The sequence below is a fragment of the Acomys russatus genome, chromosome 4, assembly GCF_903995435.1.
Source record: "Acomys russatus chromosome 4, mAcoRus1.1, whole genome shotgun sequence".
Classification (NCBI taxonomy): Eukaryota; Metazoa; Chordata; class Mammalia; order Rodentia; family Muridae; genus Acomys; species Acomys russatus.
In genome coordinates, this window is record NC_067140.1 from 6,262,538 (window position 1) to 6,280,099 (window position 17,562).

The window sequence follows — 17,562 nt, forward strand, 5'->3', positions numbered from 1 at the left end:
TAGTTTTGCTGGGCATAATACAGTTCTGGTACTCTAGGAATTGAGGCAGGAAGATAGTGACTCCAAGGCTAGCCTGGATAACATAGCCGGCTGCTGTGGCATCTGAAAGGTAATGCTCTGTTGTAGTATAGATCTACAGTGTCCCTTGAGGACCCTTCAGTTAAAGACTACTGCAAACCCAAGGGGCTTTGGGGCTTCTTAAAATATATTTTCTTTCATATCATGAGGGCTATAGCTGAGTAGTCAATGGTGGGTTTATAATTTAGTGGCATGGGGGAGTAAAAGCTGCGAGGAGGGGACTAATAAGTCACTGGGTGGGCATGTCCTAGCAGACTAAATGCCATGGCCTGTCCTTTTCCAGCTGTCTCGTCCCTTCCCTGCTGCTACGTGCTAACATAAACCTCTTTTCCTTTATTTCTCACGGATGATGAGCGCCACAGCGATGAAAATGTGAGGTATGCGAGTACTTGCCTGGTGTCCGTGAGGCCCGGCTCGATCCGCAGCCCCGCTCAGTCTGGAGTGATCAACCGCCCAGGTGGGCGCTGCGGCTCAGCCCTCTAACCCCAGAGTCACAGGAAGCAAAACCTCAGGGCCCAGCCTGAGTTGGCTAGTTGTGTACAGACGCTTGCTGCAAAGCCTGAAGACTTGAGTTCAATTCCACGGACCTGTGTGATTAACAAAGAGAACTGACTCCTACAGATGATCCTTTGTTCTCATGTGTGTTGTGCCTCATATGTTACACAAACACGGTTTTTAGGGGGTTTGGTTTTGGTTTTTTTGAGACAGGGTTTCCTCTGTGTAGCCTTGACGGTCCTGAACTCGCTTTGTAGACCAGGCTGGCCTCAAACTCAAGAGGACGAAAGTTCAATTACCAGCATCCACATATCAGTTGGCAACTGCCTGTAACTCCAGTTCTAGGGAATCTAATACTCTCACACAGATATACATGCAGGCTGATCACCAATAAATATAACAATAAAAAAAAAAAAGTTCAGCCAGGTATCTCTGTGAGTTTGAGGCCAGCCTGGTCTACAAAGTGAGTCCAGGACAGCCAAGGCTACACAGAGAAACCCTGTCTCAAAAAACAAAAAACAAAAACAAAACAAAACTTCCCTGAACCTTGTGACTTCTCAGCCCTCAACCGTCTAGAATGCCCTGAAGGTCACCTTTCCTGGGATCTTCACTTTAATTACTACCCTCCCATCCAGGCCCCACATCATATAGCCTGAGCCAAATCCAGAACTATATGTACTACACAGGAGCACCAGCATACTTCCCTGTCCTCATCCACTGTATAACATGGGCAGTGGCTTTCCACACGTATGTCAGGCCCTGCCATCCAGCAAGCCGACCTTCCTCTCCAGCCCTGCTGTCAGGGACACAGGCGTCCAGTGGGAAGGAAACACTCCTAATGGCTGAGACCATGTTTGACATGCTAGAACTCCCACACCTCACAAAGACAAATTGTGCCCTACTTCCAAATCTGTCTCCCACCTCCAAACCTGACTTCATCGAGTTCTTTTCCATCTTAGACCACCCAAGATGTTTATTTTAACCAGATGGATGCCCTGGGATTCAGCCAGAGTCTCCGCTTCCTAGGATAAGAAAGCCTTGAGGGAACGCAGAAAGGGAACCAGCCAGTCTCACACGTTAGTCACAAGTTAGCCTTCTAGGCCAGGGCTTAGCCAGGCTGCCAGCTCAGAGAAAACCAGAAGCACATCTTACTTCTCACTTGCTGGTCACCTGGAGCTACATGGCAGGATCCCAGATCCTTCCGAACGTAAACCTTCAAAGCCTTCCGTAACACCTGTGAAAAAATAAATTGATAAATCTAAGAGTTAAGATTGAACTTCACAATGTATAGCACACAGAGTTGGTGAGTTTTTTCCCTCTTGTAAAAGCAGTTTGCAGCTGGGCAGTGGTGGCGCACGCCTTTAATCCCAGCACTTGGGAGGCAGAGGCAGGCGGATCGCTGTGAGTTCGAGGCCAGCCCGGTCTACAAAGTGAATCCAGGACAGCCAAGGCTACACGGAGAAACCCTGTCTCGAAAAACCAAAAAAAGAAAGAAAGAAAAGCAGTTTGCAGGAGTTTGGGGTTGGGTATGGCGGTGCGATTCTATAATGCTTGTCCTGGGTATTTGCAGGCAGAAAGATCAAGAGTTCAAGGCTATCCTCAGCTACAGTGAGTTTGAAGTCAGCCTGGACTGCATGAAACTTTGTCTCAACAAACAAGTAAGTAAGTAAATAGGCTGGGGACATGGCTGCAGCTGCAGGAAGCCCTGGCTTCGCGCCCGCTCACTGCACAAGACTGATCAGGTAGGATGGTGAGCGCCTATGATCCTAACATTTAGAATGTAATGGCAGGAGGATCAGCAATAGATCATCCTTGGCTACACATCAAGTTCAAGGCCAAACGGGCTACTTAAGTCCCTGCCTCACTAAAAGCAACAACAAAAACCCTTAATATGTATTCAGAGATGATGTGATTGGATACCTAGGAAACCCCGCAGAGAGCCTTCAAGGTGGTTCAGTGGGTGAAGGTGAAAACTTGTCTGATTCCACCTGATGCAAGGAGAGAGCACCCATGAGCTATCCTCTGGTCTTATGCACGCTCTGACATACGTACCCGAATAAACATAAAGTAATTAAAAATTGTTCAGGTTTTTAAACTGACTTTAGACCAGCACTTAGGAGGCAGAGACAGGCAGACCTCTGAGTTCCAAGCTAGCCAAGGCTGCAAAGTAAGATCCTGTCATTTAAAACAAAAACAAAAACAAAAAGCTTACAGGCTGCTCCCACATGCTGCTCGCAATCAACTCCACTCACGGTTTTTACAGAATCAACGACCTGGCTTCCGTTGGCACCAAGCACAAATGTGCTGCAGATACATTCATGCAGGCAAATACACATACACACCAAAAGCAAAAATAAACAAATCTTTTGCAAAAATGAATTATGAAAGTCGGAAGGGGACTTTTGGGGATTAGGGAGGGTACATAGAGACAGTGAAAATGACCAAGGTACATTATATACCAGTATGAAATCCTCTTCAAAAAACCACAAAGCTACAATAGTGGCACTGGCATGGAAACAGACATGTTGACCCATAAATGAGAATGGAGAACCCTAAAACAAGTCCTCGCATACATGAGGATGGTCAGATTATTCTCAATAAAGGTCTGAGGCCAGTGTGGAAAAGTCTTTGGGAGAGAGCTAGGATCTAGACAATGTTTCAACAAACGGTGCTAGAAAACTGAACCGCACAACTACATGCAAAAGAATGGAATCAGAGCTTTCACACACACGCGGAAATTAACTCAAAGCAGATTGTCAAACTGTACCTCAGGGTTAGAGGGTGTGCAGAGCTGGGGCGATACCCTGGATTTCATTAACACCAAAAAGAGAAAAGGCCTGGGCTGGAGGTTCCTATCTACAGCCCCTGCACCAGGGAGTTTAGGCATAAGGATTACCTGTGTAGTAGGCTAGCCTGTAAAACTCTAGGGGAAAAAAACAGAAGAAATCCTCATGAAACTGAAGACTTGGCAATACTTTCTTGGATGGGACACTGCAGATACAGGCAGCTGAAGGAACATTGGAATAGCTAGACTTCATTAACTTTGAAATCATTTGTACTCCCAGCTACCTGAGACACTGGAGCAGGAGGGTCATTTGGGCCTAGAAGTTTGGGACTAAACTGGGCAACATAGGGAGGTGCCTTTCTGTGTCTCAAAATATTTTGACCTGTATTAGCTGTTTGACCTATAGGATAGCACAAGCATGTGATCCCAGAAGCTAAGAGGCAGGAGGATCCAGGCAAGTCCAAGGTTAACTTGGTCTACACAGCAGAACCTTGTCTCAAAACCAAAGAAAAGCTTTTTACTAAATAAACATAACCTACAGAATAGTTAAGGATGAAAAAAATTGCATATGAGTGTTCATATCCATTATGAAAACCTACACAGCTAGTTTTTCTAGTTATCTAGATATCCATAATGAAAAACTAGTCCAAAGACACAAGAGGTCAGTGTATACATGGGACAATGCTCAGCATCCTTGAGCACTAGGACAATGTCCATCAAAACCACAGTGTGATGTGCTGCTGCTGCTGCAGGCCTAGGAGCCCTTCGCTTGGGGGCAGGCTAAAGGAGGAGGCTAACGAGGCCAACCAGGAATGCATGGGGAAGGTGGTCTTGTACCGAGAAAGGTGCTGGGAGCCAGGCATGAAAAGCACACCTTCGGTCCCAGGACTTGGAGTCAGAGACAGACAAAGGCAAGAGACCGGTAGATCTCTGTGTATTGGAGTCCAGTCTGGCCTACATAGTGAGTTCCAGGCCAGCCAGAGCTGCACAGTGAAATCCTGTCTCAAATCTTAAAAAAAAAAAGGGGGGGGGGGGGGGGGGGTGGGGCAGAACTAGGAAAATCTGGAAAACCTTGTTAGTAGACTGTTGGACCTGCAGTGAAGACCCAACTACAGGTAAATGTTGACAGATACAAAAATGAGGTTCTAGCTTTTTTTTTTTTTTTTTAGATTTTTTTCACCTGAGACAGAGTGTTTGTATAGCCTTGGCTGTCCTGGACTCGCTTTGTAGACCAGGCTGGCCTCAAACTCACAGGGATCCACCTGCCTCTGCTTCCCAAGTGCTGGGATTAAAGGCGTGTGCTTAAACCGCCCAGTTTAAATGTTACTGTAGACCACCCTAAGTAGGAGAGAGCTCTTTTTTTTTTTTTTTTTTTTTTTGCAGTGTGGTCGGGGTAAGGGTTAGAGACAGGGTCTATCTGTGAAGCCTTGGCTGTTCCAGACTCACACTGTAGACCAGGCTGGCCTTGAACTCACAGATATCCGCCTGCCTCTGCCTCCCCAGGGCGAGGGCTGGGGTTAAAGGTGTGTGATACCACCACTCAGGGTCTCTTTTCTTTATATAGCCATAGCTGTCCTGAACATATTATATAGACCAGGTTAGTCTCGATCACACAGAGATCCACTTGCCTTTGTCTCTCAAGTACTGGGATTAAAGGCTTGTGCTACCTTAAAAAAAGACTGAATGTCACTCTGTAGCCTAGGCTGCTCTTGAACTACTGATCTTCCTGACTACATCTTCCAAATGTTGGGATAACTCCAAACATGATTAATCAACTCAATAACCCACATGGGCACATCTGCACACATGTGCACACATTAACACAGGGATATTAGCCAGGGTCTCACTATGTAGTCCTGGCTGTCTTGGAACTCACTGTGTAGACCAGGCTAGCCTTGAACTCAGATCCACTGGCTTCTTTGGTCTGAGTGATGGAAGTAAAGGTGTGGACCAGCACACTTGGCAAAATGAACTTACATGTACACACAGGCTGGTTATGGCAAACCATGTTTATAATCTCAGTGTCCTGGTCTAGCCTAGTCTATATAGAACATTCCAGGCTGGCCAAGGGCTACATAGTGAGATCCTACCCTCCCCCTCTCTCTCTCTCACACACACACACACACACACACACACACACACACACACACACATACACACGGGATTGGAGAGGTGGCAAAGTGTTTAAGAATTCTGGCTGCAAACCGGGCATGGTGGCACATGCCTTTAATCCCAGCACTCAGGAGGACTCACTTTGTAGGCCAGGCTAGCCTCGAACTCACAGTGATCCACCTGCCTCTGCCTCCTGAGTGCTGGGATTAAAGGCGTGCGCCACCACCACCAGGCTACATCGCCCTCTTTTGGGCACCAGACACACAAAGTGGTACACAGACATACAAGACAGGCAAAGCCCCTATCCCATGCAGTAGTTATTTTAAAAGAACAGAACATAGATTTAGAGTCAAATAGACACAGGTGACTCCGGGCAAATTACTTTGCCTCTATAAACTGCACAAAAGTGAAGTTCGTTGATCTGTCGGCCTAGCACTGCGCATAGTGAACGGCACCATCTGGAGGAGGAAAGCATCTCTCACTTTGTGTGCCCGGCCACCCAGGTCACCGCGGCACAGCTTTTGCAATGTAGACAGGAACCGTAGGGGCACAGCTGCTCTGGACGTCCAGAACATACTCTGTGGAGTGCTAACAACACACAGTGAGGGCGCAACAGATATTCCTGCCACCCCTGGCCGAGTTCCCCGTCGGTTCCTACTTGCCTTGTCCTTAGAAAAGAGATTTTTTTTTTTTCCTCTTGGGATCTTAGCCTCGCCTTCGTTGGAAGAAAACGCTGGGCAAGATGAGACGTTGAATTTCACAGATTTTTTTTTTTTTTTTTCCTTTTGCGACACGGCCTGCTATGTAGCCCAGGTTGACGTGGCCTGGGACTCACCATCCTCCTGAAGGCTTGGATCATCGCCAGGCGAGGGAACTTTTACTTTTTCCATAGTCATTGACGGTGGATACATTAACTTCGTGAACAAAGTCGTGAATAGCGTGTAGGTTTGGGAGAGAATGCGCAGAAGGTGACACGAGCGGGCCAGCCTGGGGCTCCCGGGGACCGTCCAAGGTCTGTAGGCGAGCAGGTTGTGAGGCCGCTTCTACTGGTTGCTCTAGAGGACGAGGAGCCGCGGCTCACAGGGCCTTGACCACATCAAACTTTTCCTCCCAGCAGCAGTTCCTCGGTCTCCATAGCGCCTCCTTGTGCACAGGGTACCGCGGGGCCGTATTTGTCCCTTCTCGCTCACCTTACCTAGCGTCTGACGGAAGCTCTCCGTCACTTCCGCCCATCGGAGGACGCTTGCACTGAGGCGTCGCCGAGATTTTGGGGCTGACTGCTACGTCCCCGCTGATTGGCTGCGTGCGCACGTCGTAGAAGACCCCGCCCCTCTCTCCGCGGCGCCTGCTCGGTGGAGCTAGCGAGCCGGCAGCTTGGCTGAGCGACGGGGCGATCCTCGGCGTGCCGCTTTACCGAGACAGTCGCTGCCGCCCCGCGCGCCGAGACCCGCCACCCGAGACCCCGACTCCCTTTGGCTCGGCCCGCGCGCCCCAGGCCCGGCTCGGGCGGCGCGACGGGAGGATGAGCGGCGGGCGGCGGAAGGAGGAGCCGCCTCAGCCGCAGCTGGCCAACGGGGCCCTCAAGGTGTCCGTGTGGAGCAAGGTGCTGCGGAGCGACGCGGCCTGGGACGACAAGGTGCGGAAGGGCTGGCGAGGGTGCGGGCTCGGGAGGACGGGGCCCGGGTCTACTTCCCGGCCGGCCGGGCGCGGCGCTGGGAGCGGGGAGTCGGGGGGGCCGGGGGACCGGTGCGGGCCTGGCCCCCCGCATGATGGAAGGGGAAGCTGCCTGGGTACGCGGAAGCGGCGAGAGCGGGCGGAGCTCCTGTGGTCCTCCGGCGTTTGCTCCGCGGGGTCCGGAGTACTTAGCACTTCTAAAGACTGCGCGCGTGCCGGGTGCGGAATCCACGAAGTGCACATTGGGAGGGGGGTGGTGCGGCCCTTGCTCGATGAGATTAAAAAAAAAGAGAGAGAGAGAGAGAGATGCCCGGGTGAGTTGAAGATTCGAGGGTCGAGTCTGAAACCATCTTAGGAGGGTGGTGTGAGTTTGGAAGAAATCGGCTAGACATGGCTAAGAAGTGTGGTCACCCTCAGAGGATCTGAGCGCGGACGCTTCCCAAGCACCTTTGCTCCACTCTGTGATCTTGGAGGACTGTCACCATGCATTCCAGATGGTTTGAAAAGAATGTTCTATTTTGGACTGACTCCTTCGTTGTTTGGCCTGCTGAAATCGGGTTTCCCTTCCTTCCGTTCCGACATGGGGGTGGGCATGGGGAAGTACGTGCTGAAGGTGCCCTTGGCCCTGCCCCCGGCCCTGCCCAGCTCTTGCAAAACCTGTAGTGTCTTTGTGATCTGCTGTGTCATTTTTTTTTCCCCTTCCCTGGTCCTAGGACTGGTGTCTGGAGTCCAGGGCAATTCACAAACGGAAGTGTTCTTTGTTGGGTGAAACTTTGATCTGCTGGCACATGCCTAAAGCACTTCTCCAGCACAATACTTGCCTTCTCGGTGGCTTTCTGAAAAGTCACTGTACAGGAACTTAATAGTTTTTCTCCCTGGGGAATGTCTGGCACTTACCTGGTCAGCTAAGGGTTATCTGTGGCCCGGAGCACGGTGCTCACAATATCATCAGTACAGTTTCATTCATGTAGCTTCTTTTAAAGAAGTAATGATTTCTCTAAAATATAGTGGAGTACAGGTTCTGGAAGTGATCACGTAGTGTCTAAATATATTGTTTTCCACCACACTTTAGCAGAAGAAATGCTAGAAGAACCACTTATGGAGCCAGGTGGTGGTGGTGATGCACCTTTTAATCCCAACACGGGGGAGGCAGAGGTGGGGATCTCTGAGTTGGAGACCAGCCTCTCCACAGAGTAAGTTCCAAAACGAAGCCGGGCATGGTGGTGCTCGCCTTTAATCCCAGCACTTGGGTGGCAGAGGCAGGAGGATCTGCGTTCAAAGCCAGCCTGGTCTACAAAGCAAGTCCAGGACAGCTAAGGCTGCACATAGAAACCCTGTCTCAAAAAAAACCTACCAGCCAAACAAACAAAAATAATAATAATAATAAGTAACCACATATGGAGGCCGGTGAGAGGGCTCGGCAGTTTAGAGAACGATGTGCTTTTGCAGGGGACCTGGACTTGATTCCCAGTATCACCTGACGAGTCACAGTGATGAGTAAATTCAGTTCCAGGGGATCTAAAGCCCCCGCTTAACATCCATGGTCAGTAGGCAGATGGGTGGTGCACATGCATACATTTAGGCAAAACATACATACAAAATAAAATGAATAATTCTAAGAGTTGTTTTCAGGTCCCTACATTTAAAAGGCCCCACCCCCTACCCCAAGTAGGAGGCTTGGCCTTGCACATTTACCTCACTCCTGGTCAGTAGCAACATCCCTGGTCCCTGCTCATGCTTCAGTTTATGGAGTTACTGAAAGCAAGTCTGTGCCCATGAAACTGCATTTAAGAGGCAATGGGAAACTTCCTGAGCTGGTTATAGTGGTACACACCTTTAATTCAGCACTCCAGAGCCGAGGCCTGGATCACATAGCAGGTTCCAGGCCAACCAGGGCTACCAAGGAAGATTGCCTTGAGGGGGAAAAGGGAAACAGTTAATGAGCTTTTGTTTCTGCACCTGTAGCTGTCCTGTGGCAGCCATTCCAAATAATAATGCATACATTGTGTCTTTCCTGTAGGATGAATTTTTAGATGTGATCTACTGGTTCCGACAGATCATCGCTGTGGTCTTGGGTGTCATTTGGGGTGTTTTGCCCTTACGAGGCTTCTTGGGAATAGCAGGGTAAGTCTTAGGAATCACAGTCTTGCGGTTTGGTGTGTCTGAGACAGGCTCTTACTCTGGAGCTTAGAACTTGCAGTAGTTCCCCTGCCTCAGCCTAATACACGCTGGGATTACAAGCGAACCACTATGTTCAGGATCCTCATTTCTGTATTTTATTTAAAAAAAAGAAACAGGATATTGTGTAGCTCAGCACCCTGAACTCCTGATCCTCCTGCCTCCGCTTCTTGAGTACTTCTGGTGCTTACAGGCAAGCGTCAGCATGCTTGGTTGGCTCTTGCTTTCTCTTCAGCTAGAGGCCCTGCTTTCCTTTTGTGACTGGCACTGTGTGCATCTGATTACTAAAGCAAGGAAGTCAGCATTAGCGTTCCTGGGCTGGTGCAAGGCCGGGGAGCATCTCATATCAGACTGCTGTCCTGAAGGCTAGGCCAGTCTGTTCCCCGTGGGTCTAATGTGCCTTCTTGCAAGCGGTTATCCTGTTACTTGTTGGCAACCGCATGCTTATCTGTGGCCTGGCCTGCTCCCTGTGGACATTTGGGAAGTGGAGGAGCTTTGTAGTTGATGACCATTTTTCAATTCTTTGTTTTTTGCTTGATGTAACAGCTATTGGCTTTGGCAGGAGTTGTTTTCAGTTTAAAAGTCCCATCCCCACCCCAAGTAGGACACTTGGCCTTGCACATTTACTTCACTTCTGGCCAATGGCAGCATCCCTGGTACCTGCTCATGGTTCAGTTTATGGAGTTACTGAAAACAAGTCTGTGCCCATGAAACTGCATTTAAGAGGCAATGGGAAACTCCTTAGGTAGGAACTGTGAGTTAGCACGTGTGCAAGTTAGGAGGCTTGCCTCTTCTCTTTCCACACAGGGAGTACAAGTGAGTACTCCTGGTCTCACCCTCCATAGAAAGCCATGCAGGTTGTCTGAGGTATGCTGGTGGTCTCTATTCTTTAGAGAGAAGTGAGTGTATCCAGAATTTGAGTTGTATAATTTCTTGGACAGTAGTAACCCAGAGGAAATACATAGTAGTCTGTCCTGTTGACGGGTCTATTCCAAAACCCACAGCCAGTTGCATATCAGATGAAATTTAAGTTATAACTGAGGAGCTGGGACTGATGATGGTGCATGCCTGGAATCTCTGTCCTTGGGAGGCTGAGGCAGGAGGCTTTCCATGTGGCTGAGACGAGCTGGGCTACATAGTGAGTTCCTGGCCAGTCAGCCAAGGATATGAAATAAGACTGTCTCAAAAAACCATTTTTTTTTTTAAAGCTTTTTAGTTTATTTGTCCTCTTAAAAATGTGCACATCACAGCTAATCAAGTCACCGCAGATCTAGTCCTTTGGCTTTTTGCCAGCACCAACGTTGGCCTTTGCAGTCCCCCTGACCTTCTTCATTCTGTTCTTGCGTTCCTTTCGCTGTTTCCGGGAGGTCTTTTTCTTCTCATAAAGGCCATGTCTCGCGAGTCTGTGCTTAGGCTCATTCTTCTTTGCGTAATCTAGAGAATCATAGATCATGCCAAAGCCCGTCGTCTTCCCACCGCCAAAGTGGGTTCTAGATCCAAATACAAAGATGACATCTGGTGTGGTTTTGTACATTTTGGCCAGCTTTTCCCGAATTTCTGTCTTTGGTACTGTTGCCTTCCCAGGGTGAAGGACATCGATGACCATCTGTTTCCTCTGAAGCAGACGGCATGAACTTCCATGAACTTCCTTGTCCGGATTGTCACTGTGTTGTTCATGATGGCTCTCAAAAAACCATTTTAAAAATTACAAATTAGCCAGGCATGGTGGCGCACACCTGTAATCCGAGCACTCCAAAGGCAGAAGCAGGTGGATCTCTGTGAGTTCGAGGCCAGCCTGATCTACAAAGAGTTCCAGGACAGCCAGGGCTGTTACACAGAGAAACCCTATCTCCAAAAAAAAAAAAAAGCATCATGAAAGATAAATAAAGTAACTGACAGAGCATGGTGGCACACCTTTAATCCCAGCACTTGGGAGGCAGAGGCAGATGGATCTTTGAGTTCCAGGGCTGTTACACAAAGAAACCTTGTGTTGTTTTAAACATAAAATTCCAAACATTTGATTTTTCCAATGAATGCTCAGGAGCCAAGTGCGGGAGTGAAAGCGTGCTAGCTCAGAGAAGCAGAGAGAGCACCCAGCTGACCTTCCTACTCAGCTTAAGTCCCTGAAGAAAAAGGCCCTTTCTCATTCTCATGCTGTCTTAAATGCCCTCAGCTCAAGTCCCTCCTTTCTGTTTACTTACGTTTACTCCCTTTTTGACTTGCTCTTCCTCTTGACCCATGGTTGACTTTCTTTCATTTTGTTTACAGAAACCTCTTGGATTAAAAGTGAGTTAGGGCTGAGCCATACCACAACAAAAAAACAGGGTTCTTGTTTTTTTGTTTTGTTTTGTTTTCAGCTCACAGTCTTGGGATTCACAGTGGGATCAAATATCCTGCAGCAGCCCTGTCTCTAAGAGCCAAACAGACAAACTGTAACAATACAGTACACTGTAATAAAATTGCATGGCTCCTTTCTCTGTCTCAAAATACCTAATTGTTTTATACTACCTCTGCTAGTGATAATGTTAGATACTTGAACTTCATGGCTTTTCTGGTATAGCTAGAGTGTTAGCATCACTATTCTATAATTTTGGGCTGTTACTAAGTAAAGCCAGGATTGTTTGAGCACAAGCACTAATACTGTCACAGGTCTGATAACCAAGCCACTGCCGTTGACTGCGCACAGCATGAGTGGAGGATGGCGCAGTGAAGCAGGGCAGCACTCGATCTCACACACTGCCTGGAACGGCCGGCAGCTGAAAATTATGCATTTTATGTACACAGCACATGTTTATTTCTGGAGTTTCTCTCTTTCTCTTTCTCTCTCTCTCTCTCTCTCTCTCTCTCTCTCTCTCTCTCTCTCGTTTTTCAAGACAAGAGTTTCTCTGTGTAACATTAGCCCCTGGCTGTCCTGGAACTCTGTAGACCAGGCTGGCCTAGAACTAATAGAGATCACCCACCTCTGCCTCCAGAGTGCTAGGATTACAGGTGTGCACCACCACGCCCGGCTGGAATTTCTCATTTGTTCATAATTGGTGGTAGATGATGAAACCACTCAAAAACTGAGTATGAGGGAGCTGCTATTCTGTGCTGCCTCCTAACCAAAAAAATTTTCTATGTTTGTTTTTCTACTGAGCAAAGCATTATATAAGCAAACCATTAAGAGTTCATGCTGTACATGGTCCTTAACAGAGTGGATGCCTACAACTGGTTGGGGGTGATGAGATGTTGGACAGAGGGTTCATATAGCTCTTCCTAGGTGTAACAGAGTGTGAAGATACAATGGTGATGACCTCATTTGAGCTAAGAAAAAGGGAGGCAGAGAATAGCGCTAGAGAAAGAAGAGCTTGTCCTAAAGACCAGAGTAGTTCTTATCTTTGAAGTCCACCAGTGTGGGGCACAGATGGTGCTAGTCCAGAGCCCCCACACCTATCAGATCTTAAAAGACTATTTTTCCCCTTTGGTGTATCCATATGAGTGTGCAGTGTGTGTGCATACAAAGGTCAGAACAGGATGCCAGGCATCCTCTTCTATTGCTCTGTGCAGTGTTGCCTTGAGACAGGGTCTGCCACTGAACCAGGAGCTCACCACTAAGGCTGGCTTGCCAGCGAGCTCTGGGGTCTGCTTATCTACAGCCCCCAATACTAGGATAGCAGGCATATGTTGCCGTGACAGGGCTTTTATGTAGGTGGTAAGATTTGAACTTAGGTCCTTGTGTTTGTAGAACCAGTCAGTGTTCTTCTCCACTGAGCTCTCTCCACAGCCCTTAAACATTAAAAAGTTGTTTGTTTGTTTTATTACACTTTTCATGGCACATGTGTGGTAATCAGAGCAACTTAGGGTGTTGGTTCTCCTCTTTTCCTTTGTAGATCCTACAGGGTTGGCTGCTTTGCTCACTGAGGCCCTTTTGTGAAATTTTGTAATGGTTTCCTTTTTTGAGATGGAGCCTTAACTTTGTAACTCTGACTAGCCTGGAACTCACTTTGTAGGCCAGGCTGATCTTGAATTCATAGAGATCACCTGCTTTTTCCTCCCTAGGACTGGGACTAACGGCATATAACACCATGCCTGGCCCTTCTGTAGGATTCTACAAGGATTTCCCTGGAATCATCCAGTCTGGGAAGTAGCCAGAGTAGTTCCTTGCTCTTCCTGGTGTATGCATACAGCCTTTGAAAGCCCCATAGAAAACTCTGCGTTCAAGTTCTAAGTCTGCTACTTTGCAGCTATATAATCTTGGGCTTAACCTGAAATCAGTTTCCTCATCAGTGAAATGGGGACAAGAGAGTGATTGACAGGGGTGCTGTGAGTAAACTGCTGAATGGAGACTTCAGTTCATCAGGCATTCCATGCGTCAGTTCACTGCTATTGCTGTGTGATTAGATTTGTAAAAAGTGGTAAGATGTGGCTGAGAGAACTGAATGCGCTCTGGACTGACTGGCCTAGTGTGTGGTGCCACTAACAGAGTTGACTGTTTCGGGGATTCAGTCCCACACTGTCAGCACAGGCAGTGTCTCATTCTGGACAAACCTAACTCCCTTTAGGTTGGCACTTTCCCTCCTGTTGGAAAGGCCAAGATCTCTGATTTTGTTATTTTCCTGTCCCCAACTCCCTTTGCTTTGACTTCCTGGTGCTCGTTTCTGGTGAATTTCCCTCTCTCCAGTACCTGCTTAGCTGCCCTCTGTCTGTTCCCACCTTGCTCTGTTTCAGTCTGTGGCCGTCAGTGTGGCTCAGCCCAGCACACGCCACTGTGTGCTCAGTTCATGCTTAACTTTTAACTCTGTTCTCATTTCTCTGTGTGTGTTAACCTGCATGCACTTTGTGTGTATGAAGGGGGCACTCACTCTCACTGGCCCTTTTTTTTTTTTTACGATTTATTTATTATATATACAGTGCTCCATCTGCATGTGCACCTGCAGGCCAGAAGAGGGCACCAGATCTCATTACAGATGGCTGTGAGCCACCATGTGGTTGCTGGGAATTGAACTCAGGACCTTTGTATCAGTGCTCTTAGCTTCTGAGCCATCTCCCCAGCCCCTAACTGGCCTTTTTGTTGTTGTTTACTGGGACAGGGTCTCACTGTATTATTCAGGCTGTCCTTGGACTCAGTCCTCCCAAATAACAGAATGACCATGAACCCTTAATTTGGTTCTGCCTCAAATGCTGATTTTACATGCTGAAACTCTTCCTCATTTATACAATAGAGTGAAACTAACTAAACCTTGAAGCGTAGTCAGCATGCGGCCCTTCTCTAACCTCACTCAACATAGACTTAAACGCCTTTATTTCTAAGGCTTCTGTCTGCATCAGGCATTGCTTCTGAAAGGAAGTGCCTATTTCCTTTTGTCACCCCACTTACTGATTCCATGGCGCTTCTCCATGTCAGCTTATTGTCACTGTATGCTAATTTGGTTGGTTTGTTTGTTTTTAATTTTTTCCCCCTCTTCCAAGACAGGGTTTCTCTGTGTAACAGCCCAGGCTATCCTGGAACTCACTTTGTAGACTAGGCTAGCCTAGAACTCACAGAGATCTACCTGCCTCTGGGATTAAAGGCCTGTGCCACCATCACCCGCATTAAAAAAAAAAAAAAAAAAAAGATTTGTATATATAGCTGTTTTGTCTATATGTCTCTCTGCACATTAGAAAAGATCAAACCATGGGCTCTGGGAAATGAACTTAGGACCTCTGAAAACAGCCAGGGCTCTTAACTGCTGAGCCCTCTCTCCAGCTCCTTTTTATTGTTTTTTGTTTGTTTGTTTGTTTCCTAGACAGGGTTTCTGTGTGTAGCCTTGGCTGTCCTGGACTTGCTTTGTAGACCAGGCTGGTGTCAAACTCGCAGAGATCCTCCTGCCTCAGCCTCCCTGAGTGCTGGGATTAAAGCCGTGGGCCACCCCACGCTGTGAGACCCTATCTCAAAAACCCAAAATAAAAAGATTGGTGAAGTAGGGCAGTGCTAGGGCTGGAGCTCAAAGCCTGCGTGTGTTAGACAGGTGCTCTGACATTGGGACCTCTGCTCCGTGCGTTGATTATTTTATTTCCTGCAGTTGTCCCTTCCATCTTAAGTTGGGTGGGTAGCTCACTGAAGACCTAAACATTTCTATGTATTGTTCTGTTCACTCCCACCGCAATGACTATCCAAGTGTGTGTCCCTGTGCTTCCCTTGACCCCCTAGACTCACAAACTCTCACAATGAAGAAATAAACACATTGATCTGTCTTCCTAAGCCTGGAGCTTTTCCAGGTCATCCCCTGCCTGGGCAGAGCGGTTGCAGAGACAGGGACACACATGCGCCTGCTCTGACAGGGCTGGGAGAGCTGGCAGCTTCGAAGTTTACAGTTTGTGTTTGGTGCTTGTCTCCCCTCACTCCAGATTCTGCCTCATCAATGCAGGAGTCCTGTATCTCTACTTCAGCAACTACCTACAAATCGATGAGGAAGAATATGGTGGCACCTGGGAGCTCACTAAAGAAGGGTTTGTGACATCATTTGCCTTGTTCATGGTATGTGTACATGGTGGTTTTACAACAGCTTCTGTTCATGAGACATCAGTCACTCAGCACACCAGCTTACTTATGCTCTGTGCTTGGGCTGCTGTTCTTTTTAGTGACCTCAAGCAGGGCCTTCAAGGATGTGGTCTAGGGTGCAGTAATCGTATAAATCTAGGGCCTGCTGTCAACTGCATATTAGAAACTGGGAAGTGTTTTAATACATATTTATGGATCTGGGTGTGATCACTCACAGTTGTATGCCAGCAGGTGGGTTATAAATTTGAGTTCAGACTGGACTACATAGAGACCGTGTCCCCAAAAGGAAGAAAGCCAAAGATGTAGGTGTGTATATAACACACACATTGTTCCTAATAGGAAAAGGTGAACCGTTCACACGGCTTATCCAAAGAATAAAATGTTTTATATCCATACAGTAAATGTTATTGTCTGTGGTGCTGCATTATAGATGAACTCTGAAAGCGTGCTAAGTGAAAGAAACTAGACATAAAAGGCTCCGAGTATTGAGGCGCTCGCCTGTAATCTCACCACTTGGGAAGCAGAGGCAGAGGCAGAGGGATCTCTGAGTTCCAGGCCAGCCTGGTCTACAAAGTGAGTCCAGGCTACACAGAGAAACCCTGTCTCAACAACAACAGAAAGAATCTAGACATAAAAGGCTACATGGTTCCACCTAGTAAAATGTCCAGAATGCACAGGGCCACAGTAGGTTAGTGGCTGCCAGTGGCTGAAGGGGGGGAGAGAGATGGGAAATAAGTGACCGTGGGAACAGACCTTTTCTTTGGAGAGATGTTTTGGGATTAATGGTAATTATTGTCCTTTATGGATATCCTAAAGACCTCAAATTATGCACTGTCATTTTCATAGTTGGGGGCACAGTGTTGAGCCAGGTGACAACATGAACACTGCTTGTGTCCCCCTAGGTCATTTGGATCATCTTTTACACTGCCATCCACTATGACTGATGGCATTTGTTCCACCTCTTCTGTGCAATCCAGAGGACCCTTTTATCACATCACAGGTACATGCTTATCGGGGCACTACTGGCCTGTGGAACCAAGAAGACCCACATCTCCTGAACTTAGAATCAGCGTGTTGGGCATCGGTGTTTTCTGCAAGGGTTGTGAAACTTTTTAAAGAACCATCCACCTTTGGGGAAGCATTTCTGAATTTGTCCATCATCAACCACTTTTTCTTGGATACCATCATGTAACAGCTGTTTGCCAAGTGGAGCTGCTGTTTAATCTGATGCGCCTCTGGATCCGGATGAAACATTAAATCGTCTTCCTTGGTTCTCCATCAGGTGTACAGTTTTTAAACTATCAGTGGCATCTCAAGTCTTCTGAAAACACCATGTGCGTGGTCCATAGTACAGTGTGAGCAGCCATCTAATAACAGTTTCCATTGTAGGATGTTTTCAGATACTTGAATAAACAAGTCTTTAACTGAAAGTGTGTTGGCATGCCTGCTAAGCTAAAGCCTTGCTTACCTACCCACCTGTACCCTCAGAACCTAGTAGCCCACCCCCCGCCCCCTTCCTGTTTCCTCTCTGCTTTCATAGCCACTTCAGCCAAGTGCGCTCTCTCCCTCTCTCCCCCCTTTCTCTCCCTCCCTCCCCGCCTCCCCACCTCTCTCTTGTTCTTCCTCCCTCTACTCTCCTCTCTCTCTCCCTCTCTCTTTCTTTCTCACTTCCTCCCCGCCTCCCTCTCTCCCCACCTCTGCTCTTTCTCTCTCTCCCTCC

At 47.8% G+C, this 17,562-nt stretch overlaps 1 protein-coding gene and 1 pseudogene across 1 annotated transcript; one reads left to right on the plus strand and one right to left on the minus strand.

The window, feature by feature from the left end:
- The first annotated feature begins 6,936 nt into the window (after nucleotides 1-6,936).
- On the plus strand, nucleotides 6,937-16,959 carry Rab5if (RAB5 interacting factor). The gene is made up of 4 exons (XM_051143655.1): nucleotides 6,937-7,106; nucleotides 9,165-9,268; nucleotides 15,689-15,818; nucleotides 16,745-16,959. The coding sequence occupies exons 1-4, from the start codon at nucleotides 6,993-6,995 to the stop codon at nucleotides 16,784-16,786; spliced, it is 390 nt and encodes a 129-aa protein (XP_050999612.1). The 5' UTR covers nucleotides 6,937-6,992; the 3' UTR covers nucleotides 16,787-16,959.
- Nucleotides 10,534-10,999, minus strand: LOC127187597 (40S ribosomal protein S24-like; annotated as a pseudogene).
- Nucleotides 16,960-17,562: the final 603 nt, after the last annotated feature.